Source organism: Coloeus monedula (assembly GCF_965178545.1).
Source record: "Coloeus monedula genome assembly, chromosome: 21".
Lineage (NCBI taxonomy): Eukaryota > Metazoa > Chordata > Aves > Passeriformes > Corvidae > Coloeus > Coloeus monedula.
This window is the reverse complement of record NC_138801.1, coordinates 823,248-836,895: the sequence shown is the minus strand read 5'-3', so window position 1 is coordinate 836,895 and position 13,648 is coordinate 823,248. Positions and strand designations below refer to the sequence as shown.

General features: G+C 45.9%; 1 protein-coding gene across 6 annotated transcripts in view; it reads right to left on the bottom strand.

Moving 5' to 3' along the window:
- MAPKAP1 (MAPK associated protein 1) overlaps nt 1-13,648 on the bottom strand; it is an 83,270-nt gene that overhangs the window by 26,697 nt on the left and 42,925 nt on the right. For all 6 annotated transcript variants that reach the window (XM_082294960.1, XM_082294962.1, XM_082294958.1 and 3 more), the window contains one exon: nt 9,850-9,959. In XM_082294960.1, the coding sequence (XP_082151086.1) occupies nt 9,850-9,959 (110 nt within the window). The remainder of the gene's footprint in view (nt 1-9,849; nt 9,960-13,648) is intronic.

Genomic DNA, 13,648 nt, shown 5'->3' with positions numbered 1-13,648 from the left:
AGAGATGCTATGCAGGAGGGAACAAGCAAAAGGGAACTGAGCTGTGCCTGAGCACTACCCACAGGCAGAAGACAGGAGAGCAGTCAAAAAACCCCTATTGATAAACACTTAACACTGATGTCTGTGGGACTTTCCATTTCAAGTCCCTCCTTTCACAAGGATTTGTGATTTATTGCCTTGCTGTTCCATCCCTGGGCTTTGAAAACACGATTCTGCTTGAGTTTAAACTATATTTATATTTATTTTTTTGTTATCGCTTTTTTATTATTGCTATAGAAAATATTTGCTGGAAATATGTTGCAGCTATTACAAGGTCATAAAAAAGAGGAGATTTATGTATTTCTATCATTTCAAATAGTCTGTCAGAAAGTATCAGTCGTGCTAAGTGTAAGACTGCTGGATTCCAGTGTTCCCTCTGCCAGCACATGGGCAGCAGATGGAGGAATTAAAATAGCTCAGTGTGGAGGCTCCTTGGGTGCTGGCTGGGAGGAGGGAAACCGAGGCAGCTCCTCGTCCCCCTGGGGAGGCTTGGGGGAACCCTGGCTTCCCATGGATGCTGGACACGGCCCCTGGGCCAGGGGACGAGCACTGGACCATAAAGGAAAAGGGCTGAGGGAGGAGCGGGATGAATCCACTGCGGAGAGCAGAGAAAGCGGGAACAGGGAGAGGGCTCCGGCCTCCTTCTGAGGGAGTTTTCTTAGAACTTGACAGAAGGGGCAGGATTCCATTGTGTGCTTGGCAATGACAATAAAACAACAGAAAATATGTAAACAGTGTGAGAGGAACTGGCTGCAGAGCAGAATGTTTACATCTCCAATCCTGCTGCTGCGAGGACATCTTAAATCTGTTTATCTGCTAAAAATCCCCAAAGCCCCTCAACACCTCTGAAGTGGAATAAAGATTTTATCATTACAAATGCAAATACTGGTTAATAAATAAAGATATTTAAATAGTGAAAACAAACTTTTAACATTATGCACAAGCATGAAAGGCTTTTTTTAGCCCAATCTGTTTTTCCTTAACTTGCACTGTTGTGACATTACCGAATTTTACACACAGTTATCTGCCGCTCTCCACAGAAATACAGATGGTTTTTGTAGAAATAAACAGTCATTTATATGAAACAATTGTAAAATAGTTTATGGAAACCAGTGGTGTAATGCATTCAAATAAATGCCAGGCCCGGTTGATGGAGAGCCAAGGTGTTAAATCACACTGCTCAGGAATTCAGCTGTGGGAAACAGATAGTAAATCCAGAGTGACAGAATTTCCAGTGATGGCAAAGGTTTCTGACATCTAGTCCAGTACACAAAAACTACAGCAGTTCAAACCTATTTTACTTAACATTACCTTGACAGCCAGTGAAATTAAAGAATTTACTCAAAAGCCCCTTAAAAAGAAACAAACACTTCATTTCTGGATTGCTTTTCTGGGGAACAGCAAATGTGCAGCACAGCCAGCAGCAACCCGGGCTGTGCATAGCATCAACAGAAGGGTTTTACTTAATTGATACCTTTTTGCATTAGCAATATGTAGCTCTAAATAAAGCTGAGACAAAATCATCCTGCTTGATCTATAATGTAAAGCACCCACAGCAGAAATCCAATATACAGATTTTATTTTAAACTCCCAGCTCCGGGAGGCGGCGCGGGAGCAGCGGCTGCCCCGGCAGGGCCGTTCTGCTGCTGCCCAGAATCGTCCCCAAGGGAGTGCTGGGGCCTGGCCCAGAGGGGCATCCCTGACAGCCCAGCACGAGGGCTCTCCCACCGCTGCATTATCAAGTGACCAAGGTGCTCTTCCCTGGATAGGAAGACACCAGTGACTGCTCTGCAGATTTGGGCAGCACAACCATGGTGCACTCGAGGGTTCATGAAAACAGAGCAGGGAGGAACTGGTCCCATGAAGGTACCGGGTACCAGCACAGTCTCTGTTCATCAGAGTGGGTGAAAAAACCACAAAAATCTCAGTCACCCAAACACTGAGCTGCACATTTAAAATTTCACATAAATTATAGCATTATAACCAATCCAGAAGAACCAGTAGCCACATGAATTCGATACCAACAGCTCCAAAACAGACTCTGTTCAATATTTCACTTTCATTTCGGAGGCCAGGCATAAAAAAATTCTTCTCACCCATCCAGGCTGATATCCAGCCCCCCACCAGCCCAAGGCACAGGGCTAACTAGCCACTGCTGTTCTGACCAACTATTCACAACCTTCACTCCCAACGAGCTGTTCCATGGACACCAACATCCCCATCCCCCAGCACACCAGGGTCTGCTCAGCGTCACCAGGCTGGGGAGAAAGGGTGTGTGGAATAAATCATCCCTGTGCAGAGCAGAGCTGCAGTTTGGAGGCAGAAGGAAATCATTCCCAGCAGTTCCATCAACCCTCTGTGCACCGAGGGGCTTGCCCTGCTCACCCGTCCTGCTGCGGGGAATACCCTACAAAAACAAGCAGCGAGCAGCTTTTCCCCTTCCTGGATCAGCTCCTGGTTGGGAGTGGTGAGTGGAGCCAAGGCCAGCTCTGGGAATGCTGGCACAGGGTGCAGAGGGTCCTGGCCCACAGGAGCCAGGCAGCTCCTGACCCAGCGAGGCACCAGCACAGCAGGGACAGCGTGGGGACAATGTGGGGACAGCGTGGGGACAGCGGGGGGACAGCATGGGGACAGTGTGGGGACAGCGTGGGGACAGTGTGGGGACAGCAGGGGGACAGTGTGGGGACAGCGTGGGGACAGTGTGGGGACAGCGTGGGGACAGCAGGGGGACAGCAGGGGGACAGTGTGGGGACAGTGTGGGGACAGTGTGGGGACAGTGTGGGGACAGCGTGGGGACAGCAGGGGGACAGCGTGGGGACAGCAGGGGGACAGCAGGGGGACAGTGGGGCTGTGTCCCACCCGCGCCTCGAGAGGGACCTGACCGGGGCTCTGCAGACACCGGGGCTCTCTGTAATGCAAATCCTGCTGACAGAAACAGCTTAATGCAAGGAAACCCAGGACTGCTGAAGTATTTCCAGGTAAAGCCATTCATAACCCGGGCACCAGGCTCTGCAGGGATGCTGTAATGATCCAAAACAAAGCTCTCGGAGCCAGAGAAACTCACAACTACCATTAAGCAGAAAAGCACGAGTGTGAACACAAGGAAATACAAATTAATTGGCTTTTCACTGTCACAGATGCTGGGGCTTCCATCCCAGAAAGAGTCAGAGCAAACATATGCATCGCCTACTCGAACATATTTACTTTTAAATTTAAACTCCTCAGTTACCATCATTCCATGACAGTATCAAACTTTAATGACAGTTTATTCTAATTGTAGTTCATCTGTTAAAAGTGCTTTAATCACAGGACTGTGACTTTCCATAGTTTCTTTTATCTTTTTAATTCTCCTTTTTTTAAATGTATGAATAAATACATACATGTGCAATCAAAATACACACACACCTCCCTTTACAGATATTTTTTTGTCCTACTCTCCCACCAACAAGGTAGGATGAGGAAGGAAAGCTCCAGCAAGGCCCGCAGCTCCTCTAGCAGCTGTTTTAGAACATTTAAGACATGAAATTTGACATTAAATGTGGTGCTGACACTGACAGGCCAGAAACTGAATTTTAAAACACAACTCAGATCTCTCCTCCTCAGCTGCTCCTCAAACAAAGATGAGCCCCAAGCAGAACTCTTCGTCTGAGAGTCTCCAGGTTCTGAGGGGTAACTTAAACTTTGTGTGAACAAATCTGAAACATAGGAATGATTCTGAAACATGGGAACCAGCACAAAACCTGGGTCTGTAACACACTGTGCTCCCAGGTACCTGGGGACAGAATAGGCTCTTTTCCCCGGCCTTGGCAGCTGTAATTCCTCTGATTCTGGTGTAGAGACTAAAATATGATATGGAGACTTTTATCTTTAAGCCCTACCCCTATTTCTTGAATCTTTCTCTTTTCTTATTATTCAGCTTCCTGTGGCAGTGAAATAATACACTTAAACAGACCAGAAAGATTATTTTAGACTATTTTTGGTCACTTTACACATTTTAAAGAATGCAAAAAGCACTGGTTGACAGCTGTTAGGGACTTGAATGTTATTGCAAAGCAGCTGTTTTCATTTATCGAAAAAGTATTAATCTTTCTCCAAACTCACAGAACACTGAGCTAATAACTCTCCCTCTAACCTACGGAAAATACAGGTCACGTCTGTGCAATGTTGGCAGAAGGTTTTGTTTATAACAATTAAACTTGTAGAGCATTTTGTTCTTAAAAGGACTGAGCCTTTCTGGTCGGGGGATGTTTGCAGTCGGAGGCAGCTATTAAATAATAATCAGTAGCATGTTCACCCTGCAAAGAATTTCTACTTAAAATCAGACAAGATTAATCAGAGGAGACTTCTCTGTTCACTAGAAATTTCAGATGAAGAGAGGCTGACACGGACCAGGAACAGGCAGGATTATTCCAACATTTCAGCATTTTATGTTGTTTAGTTTTGCCTCCCATCTCCTTCTAAGAACAATCGGTTTTTATATACTGACATCGATGCTTAATTTGTTTGAAAACAAAGCCTCTGCACACATCCTCTCTGCACTGTTATTTACTTTACATTAGTATTTATAGTCCATTCAGTCGAGCTCTGGAGGAGAAGGCAACTGGCGTCCCAGGGAATGTGTTTGTTGAAGAGCAGCAGGAATGAGACAGCTCACAGGCAGGGAGATAACTTCCAAGTGTACATATAGTTCCTGCACATATTTAATTTGAGAATCACCATGGCATCAAGATACATGAAGTATCAAGGATGAAGTCATCGTCTTTCTTATGTTCTTAAAATCGTAATCCATGCAAACATATTTTATAGGGAATATTGAGTGCAGGCTTTGGTGCAGATATAAAAAGCCTGATAAGATCTCCTTGCCTGCTGCACACTGTGGGCTGCTGTCAGCCCCAGCCTCAGCTGAGCCATGGGATTGGAGCACAGGCTGTGCCTTCCAGCTCGGAAGAACTGTGCCTGCCTTGGTCCAACTGAGCCCTCCTGAAAAGGCAGGATTTAAAATGCACATCTAACACAACCCAAATTTCTTACATGTTAACGGGGTAACACATGAGTATTGGTGAATGTAAGACCAGCAGAAACACACACACCAGACTGACTGAGCAGGAAAATAATTTCCCAGTAAAGCAAATCAGGTTCTAGGGGTACTGGTGTCTTACAGTTCTGCAACATGATCTGTATGACCTACAAAACTTCCTCTGCCAGGCTCGAGGGTGGGATTTTCAAGCATGCCTAACAGCTACCTGCTCCAGAAGTTAATGTTAAGACTGTTACTGATCTCTGGGGAGCAGAATTATCCCAAGTACTAAAACACCCAAATCTCACCTTCTAAAACAGCTTTTCAGGACTCGGTTATTAGAGCTGTTCAAAATCCAGACAGCACCGTATCTGACATTTTTACTGATAAATTCAAAGAGAACAGGAGGTTCTTATGCTCCCAATCTCCAGCGTGTGAGTTCTTTTCTGCAGATCTGCCACACTGCAGAGAGATTTTATATTTACACCATTGGCTGCTGAAGTGCTCAAAGAAACACTCTCAAGGAGATGTAGGCATAGCAGGACTGTACAAAAAAATCCTTAAACTACCTGTGGACCCTGGGGTTCTCCAAGGGCCATTATCCCAGTGCCTGAGCAGTGCCAGGCCTGCTCTGTGCCCAGCCAGGTTCCTGCGGCACCGATGGAGCTTCCAGCTCTCCTCCCTGTGGCTGGGGCATCCCCCCATCCTCGGGCTCTTTCTCTCCCTTTTGGGCTATTTTCAGAAAGCCCTCTTGCATGAGCAGTGCCCCTGAGCCCCCCTCAAGGTGGTCCATCCTGGATTAGACCAGTCTCTCCTGGAAACTCATCCCACAACTGCAGTGTTTTATTTCCAGCCCTCCCATGAAATATGCCTGTGCAATACACGGTGCTGAGCATGCAATAGGTTAAACAAATTGATGATAAAGTATTCGACTTCGTTAGTTTTCATTACCATAAGAAAACATCAATTACATTTTCTATTTTATGAGTGTACACAGGGGAATCCATTACAGTAAGAGAGAGGTTATATGACTCTTTCTGCTGCTTCTTTCCTCAGCAAAAAGAACAGTTTGTTTTCAAAGCCAGTGACACCAGCCCAGAGGAAGGGAAGGCACACCGGCATATCTGCATAGACAGCTCCTATCCTGATTTATCCAGCCTGGCTCCAACTAATTAAACATCTGCCTCAACGATTTCCTCTGCAGATTTATCTTCTCCAATATACAGCACTGACTGGTTGTTACAGGCTTTTTCCTAACTTGCAGTCATTCCCACTTACTTCTCCCAGTTGGTTATATGGGCACGTGGCACGAGATGATCCAGCATCCCCATTAACCCCCTGTGGGTGCCTGTGGTGGGACAGGTCACCAGGTCCCACAGTCCTGCTGCAGGACAACCACGTCCTCCAGGAAAGGACTCGAGGCCGTGGCTCACTCAGCTACAACACATCCAGTTATTTCACCACCTGCATTTCCCCTTGACTGACTCAAATATTATTCTAAAATGGTCAGAGTTCATATGTCAAAAGCCTTGAGACACTAAGAAAGAAGAATTGCAAGGAAGGTGAAATAGTTTGAACAGTTTGCAATAATTTTATCTAAATAGAGCTAGGCACAGTCAGAATACAGCTTCTGTTTTTTCAGGCCTCTTTCTATGAAGCAAAGGTTGTAGCCCACTTCTGTCTCCTACTGACCAGTATCTTGCTGTAACAATCTTTACTGGCCGAATAAAGTATTTAGAGAAAACTAGTCTGGTGTTTCAGCCCTGGTCATGCTGAACAAACCCTTCCCAACTGTCCCACAGGAATTCCTCAAATTTTCCTCACCCAAAGCAGCCAACCTAGGTTTGCATTTTCCTATCAATTTAGGACCAGTCCGAAAAATGTCCTATAAATCAGTGGAGGAAACAGGCCAGAAAGCAACTGCTTCTACCAGTACTTGAGAACAGCATAAGCTGTAATGTGAAAAATTCATTTGTCCTGAAAAGGCTGATCTGGAGGCCCATTGAAGACAGGCAGAAAAGCTCACGGGCATTTCAGTTTTATTAAAATATTCCAAAAACTTTAAATAAACACGTTCAGTCTATTTTTGGTAACGACTTTTTAAAAACCAGACCATTTAGAAATATTGCTGAATGAGGAGAAATGCTTCTCCTAAATTATGTCTTATATTTTATTCAGAACTTTGACATCCTAATCCACTGGTTAATAATGATCTGAACCACCCTGGCCCAGGCCCGTGCTGTGCTAATGGTCTGATCTGCAACTCCACTTATCCCTGCATCTCCCAGTGACAGTGAGAGGCACATCCTCTCCAGTGACGAAGGATCTGGTGGTAGGTGAGGAATGATGGCAAAATCTTTTCCTATTCCTGCTCCACTCTCCCTGTGCCCACTGTGGTGGCACCCTGAGTTCCCCCTGCCCTCAGCAGCATTCCCAGCCCGTGGCAGATGGGGACTGGCACAGCCTGTCCCGATTCAGAGGGTCCCCTCTGTGCACACAGCTACAATTGCTGCTGCTTTAAAGATGACAGCAAGAGCTTCCTAAGCCCTCCCACCCCCTAGAGCCTGATAAACCACATTTTGGGAGAGGGATGTAACTGGGAAAAAGGAAAGGTTTAGATACGCTAAATTAATGTTAATAAAAATTTCTGATTTACCAATTCAATACACAAATACCTCATCTGAGAAATTGCTTCAGCCACGTGCCAGCATTACAGGACAATCCCAAGAATGCACTGTGGGTTCTTATCAGCAGTTAAAAAATAAGGATTTCATTTATGGAACACAGTAATTTGGGAATTCTAGCAGGAAGCTTCCCCAGAGCGAGCACTCTGCTTGCAGTGACCCCAATGCATGGAGCTTACAGCTGCAGGAATTCTGGCCATGCCTGGACACAAGCGCAACCAAAACCTGCAAACACCAAGTATTCCAAGAAATCCAATTACATGTTCCCCTGTAAACATGCCTGTAAGTAACCAAGAGGTTTGTAGTCGTGATTTCCACTATGGTTATATGCACAGCAGGGGTGCTGGTGATCTCTCAGAGAGGTGCGATATCACATGGATAATTAATAAAAAGTAAACTGAAATGATTTCTTATATAGTTATCCCCCACACCAAATGACATATACATGCCTATATACCCTGTTCCTGAAAAGGGTTCTGAGCAGGAGGGCCAAGTGAACATTTTAGCTCAAGGGACAAATGCCATATCCATCCCTTTTCTAAACTACTGAGGAAAAGTAACAAAGTCAAAGCAGAATCAAATTTCAAATGGACAAAGAATAAAACATCTGTTACACGAAGGGGGGAAGCAATTTAAAGACTGAGCTAAGTGAATCTTTTAGCAGCCTCCCTTCAGGGAAGGGAAATCTGACCCCAGGAAATAAATAAAAGTCACCCAAAAAGTGAACAAAAGAGGTGTTTGAAAAAACCCCAACACCATTCATCGCTGCTAACGACTTGTTCATTATGAGTGATGATGGATAAAGACTTCTCACGCTGAGATGAAATCAAGATTTATATGCATTGTTTCCTCTCCCAACTTGTGGGAAGATCATCATCATTTAATTCTATCTCTGCGGCCAGTGATGGGCATCCAGAGAGCTGGTTATCACACGGCGCAGTCAGCTGGCAAGGGCCGGGACGTGCCGTTGGCACATCTGGACGGAGGCGCCGCAGCCGAGGGTGAGCGATGGCTCCTGGCCACCCTCCAAATTGCTGCAGACTGGCGGGGCTCCTCTCCACCCCTCCAGCACTGCTCCTCTCCACCCCCCCCCCTTTTTTTTTTACGAGAATCAGATTTTCATTGCTCCATTCAATTGCTCTTCTCTGCCATTTTTTACAGCTCTTATCGTTCCCTTGGAATATGGCCTTGAGACAGCTCATCCGTGTCCTTCACTGTGTTATCTCTTCTAACTTTTATTAAAACTTCAGCTCTCATCTGAAGATAGCTAATTAAATCCATGACAGATTATACACGCATTTAAAAACTGCACTGAACTACTTTTTCTAAAGAGAACAGGGTTTATTTTCTTTTCCCATAGTTAAAACTGAGAGTGTATAAGGAGGTTTCATTCATTTACAAAGACAAGATCCTTATCTTTCCCACTATATAGATGGGTTTATATTAAAGTTCCTTTGTTGCGTGACAAGACTCAGTGCAATTTCTCTCAGTAATTATTTCTTGTTGCTGGAAAGATCTCTCAGCCTTATACTTTTGAAATATATACACTAACATATATGTGAATGCACATCTACCCCCCAGAAAAACATTGTTTAAAATAGAAATACAAGTACTGTACATTTTCCTTTTTTAAGTGTTCATATGTCTTAACTACAACAGCACTACTTTGATAATAATGCAGAAAGTAAATTTTTCTTTTTCACTACAAGTAACAATGAATCCTCGAAATTATTTAAAATCACGCTAAGCATAATTTTCGTACATAAATTAAAAGTATACATACAAACTCTATCATGGGCTGGACTTGCTGTACTTCTACCCATCATCCCAAATTACCATGAACTGGTCTTGAATGCAAATGGCTTTGTTATCATAAATAAATATTTGCAGGAATGAATATACTGCTCTGCAGCAAACATTATGCAGCTCCTGCACTGTCAGCTTTGTGCCAGCGTGGAGAACACAGACCTGTGCACAGAACTGCTGTGAGTGGGGCTGGGGCACAACCCCCCCAAAACCTGAGCAACATTCACAACAGTTAAAAAGAGATATAATATATACTCATGGAGAAAACACCCTGCCCTCTAGAAAATACGATAAATAACCCACCTGAGCCTCTCTGTGATCCCTTCCTTCTCTTTAAGGCCTTTTGTAAGATATCCTTCATGGTGACCTTCATACTGTCCACCTGAATAAGTGAGAATCCATGAGCAGCATTTCTGCAAGACAGATGCACATGCAGTTTTACAAAACAATCATCACCGGCAGCTCCCCGCAGTCCTCGTTAGCTTCAAGCAAAGCACTCGTTAGGCACGCGGTTAACGAAGTTGGGCTGTAAAGGGAAGTTAAAAGGAGAAACCAAGCAAAACTGCCTTAGCAAGGCAGAGACAAAACCAGCCAAAATGGATTGAGATTCAAGGCAAGGGATGTATGGATTTTCCTAATATACTGTTATTTTTGATCACTTGATGTTCAGCATTAGAAAAGTGAGCCAGTGTACCTGGGGGGCTCCTCATCTCCTCAGCTCGTGTCTGTGGGGTGTTTTACAGCACACAACAGGCAAGCAGCTTGCAGTGACATTTTCATCCGTGTCCCACATATAACAAACCATTAGGGAGAAGAGGCAGAACACCCCTCAGTGGCAGCAGCTTTGCAGCACCATCGAGGTATTATTTCAGTGCATTATTTCAAACCTAACAGGGTTTCTTTGGACATGGTTTTGTGAACACAATGGCACAAAATGTCCCAGAAAGATCCAAGGCAGTGGGTCCTTGTCCTGGCCATCACCCATGGGAGAGGCCACACAGGGGGAAGGACTGCAAAGAGCAAAGGGACAGCTGTGGGGGTACTGCTGCCAAACACTGAGAGGGGCACCCCTGGGGAAGCAGAGAAGATGACAATATAATAGAAGAGACACTGAATGAGCATATCAGTAAATTTTGCCCCTTAGCCCTCGCAGTCAGTCTCGGCTCGTGTCAGTAGATGTCACTGCAGACAGTTCCAGGGAAATCCGAGAGCTGAAGGCTCCCACCGGAGAGATTGCTCTGCACGGAAAAAACTGGTTTGCAAAGCTATTTGGGCAGGAGGAGGAGCTTTGTATCTGGCAACCAGGAATTTTAATCAGGGAGTACAGCTCTATATGAACATCACAGCTGGAATATTTTTAAAAGCAACTGGCAGGCGAAAGCAATCCAAGCAACACAAGTACATCCTGAAAAACAAACCCATATTACATGTCACTTTGAAACACAAATGCTGGGACTAGAGGCTGGAGCTCAGGTCACATCAGACGAGGCATCCCCAGCCCACGCCGTGACACAGCCAGGATGGAGGAACGATACCTTTGAGCCCTCACCACTCACTGCTGTGCTCAGGGCACCGACTGCAGCGTGACACGGGGGCCAGGAACCCCCTGCCTGGGCACATGCTGGTCACAGCCTGGTGTCCTGCAGGCCACTCATGCTCTTGGGGCCAGCAGACAAGCCTGGGCTCAGCAGATGTCCCCCCTCAGGGGGGTAAGATGCCGTTTCCCTCTCCTCGGTTGTGCGTTGGTCTCATCTGAATTTCATTTTCAATTCCCTTTGTTCTTGGCAAAATGAAACTGCCTAAAAGCCCCAAATTTATGTTCTCCAGACCATTTATTATTTATAACTCTATCTTACTCATCTTCAAACCAAAGACTCCCAACCTTTTCATGCATCTACTTTTCCCTCTGTTTCTGCCGCATGTTCAGTGCAGCAGGAGCAGAGCTGAGGGAGGGAGTGCCACCACGTCTGCAGGTGACACTGCTGTCCTGGGAACAGTCCCAGGGCTCAGAGGCTCTGGCTAATGCCTGTAGTGAGTAGAGATCTTCCCAAGCACTTCACTGAGGAGCAAATTTCCCCTGAAGCTCCTGAGGAGCCTCACGACCTGCATGAGTACCACAGAACACCTGCCCTTCGCCCAGCAGCGCCCTGGCCAGTCTCTCTCTTCCCAAAAGCCTCGCAGCTTCAGTCCCAACTGATCTGCTGAGCAAGATTCAGTGGATTCTTTAAAGTGAAAAACCTATTCTACAATTATAATTACAAAAAGGAAACTACCTTTGTGCTTTTATTTAAGCAACACAAGGTTTGTCATTGAAGTGCTACATGAAAAGCCCTCCATGCTCGACCAGGCCGTCACAACACATGGTGCCTCCAGGTAATTCATACAATGCTCTGCAATACCTACAGGAAGTTTCCAGAAAACTCCAACCAAAATAATAAAATAAATAAAGGGAAATAAATTAAAATACTCCAGGGAAAAAAGAAATTGCAAAGGCAACAGAAGTTTTCCAAAACCTGCTATGGCCAAAACAACTGGTGTCATAATTCTCCTCTTAGTACAAAATGCTTTTCAACATTTTTAACCCCAAACAAAGCAGGGCCTGCAGCCCTCTTCCCACTGGGCATGGAGTGGCCATCAGCAGATGGCCCCAGCTCGGCCTCCTCACACCCCCATGGATCAGGAACATCCCAGAAATGGAAGATTCTCTTTCAGTTCCTGACACTTCAGCTGCTAAAGAGCACAGGCTGCTGTGATCCCGCTCGTGTTCCGGGCCATCCCGGCTCGGCCGATTCTTTCCATTGAGTAGCTGGCCTGAGAACTGTCAGACTGATTTCCCTGACACTCCATTACTAACCCCTGCCTGAGCCACGACCATTCTTTGCCTCAGAAGCTGGCTCTCATCCCAGAACAATCTTTAAAAGTTTATTTTACTGATCAAAGCAAAATAAGAAACCCTCTGTGGTTTACTATATTTAGTGTGCGAACCGTGAGTGAGTCCTTGGCAGGAGCAGTGAAACGCAGAGTGCACCCCGCTTTTGTAAACTCTTGGCTATTTGCTCTGGAGCAGAGCCAGAGGGGCCGAAAACCCCATCCTGGTCCAGCTTCTCCCTTCCCCTGCCCTGGCTCGCTCAGCACTGGTTTCCCCTCACAAGGCACCACAGAACCTCAGTACAACATCTCAGCACTCGGCAACGCCACACATCCGAGCCACGGGTGGATTTAAGCCCAGACCAAAGAGCTCCTGCCGTCATCCTGGGGCCACGCCAGCGAGTCAGAGCACATTTCCTGTGCCCAGAGGAGAAGCCCCGTAGAATCACAGACTAGCTGGGGTTGGAAGGGACCTCTGGAGATCATCCCATCCAATCCCCCGCCCAGGCAGGGTCACCCGGAGCAGGGGACACAGGAACGTGTCCAGGTGGGTCTGGGATGTCTCTAGAGAAGGGAACTCCACACCCTCCCTGGGCAGCTGTTCCAGTGTTCTGCCACCCTCCATGGAAAGAAGTTCTTCCTCATGCTGAGGAGGAACTTCTTGTGGTTTAGTTTAAGGCCATTGCTCCTCATCCTGTCACTGCACGTGCTGCCAGGGTGTCCTGGCGCTGTGCTCGGCACTGGATCATCTGGAACACCACCAATGCACCACACCCCCGCATTGTGAGACCACAGCACAGGAGGCTGTGCTGGAGAAACACACACCCACCTCACCTCACCACTCCCCAGCTTGCTCTGCACTGGCCATGGCCATGGACTGTCCTCACTCAGCCCAATCCCAGCACATCCTTAATTGCAATTACAAACAATGTGTTTTACCTCACTCTGCTAAGGTGTGATACCTTTAAGTCAACACACTGAAAATAGGGACAGACAAGCAGATGCTGGTCAATCAATTAAAACTGCTGCTGGCAAATTGGAAGCCAAAGAAATTCCTTAGCTTGTATTTTCTGTCATTTTGCAAAAACATACCTGGGTGACAAGGTTAAATCAAGCAAAGGAAATCCCTGGCACTTATCATCCACAGGCATTACTGATAAATTGTGCAGTGGAGGAATAAAGGATTACCTTCTGTATTTTTTCATTACACTTTTCTTTTGTTACAGAATACATA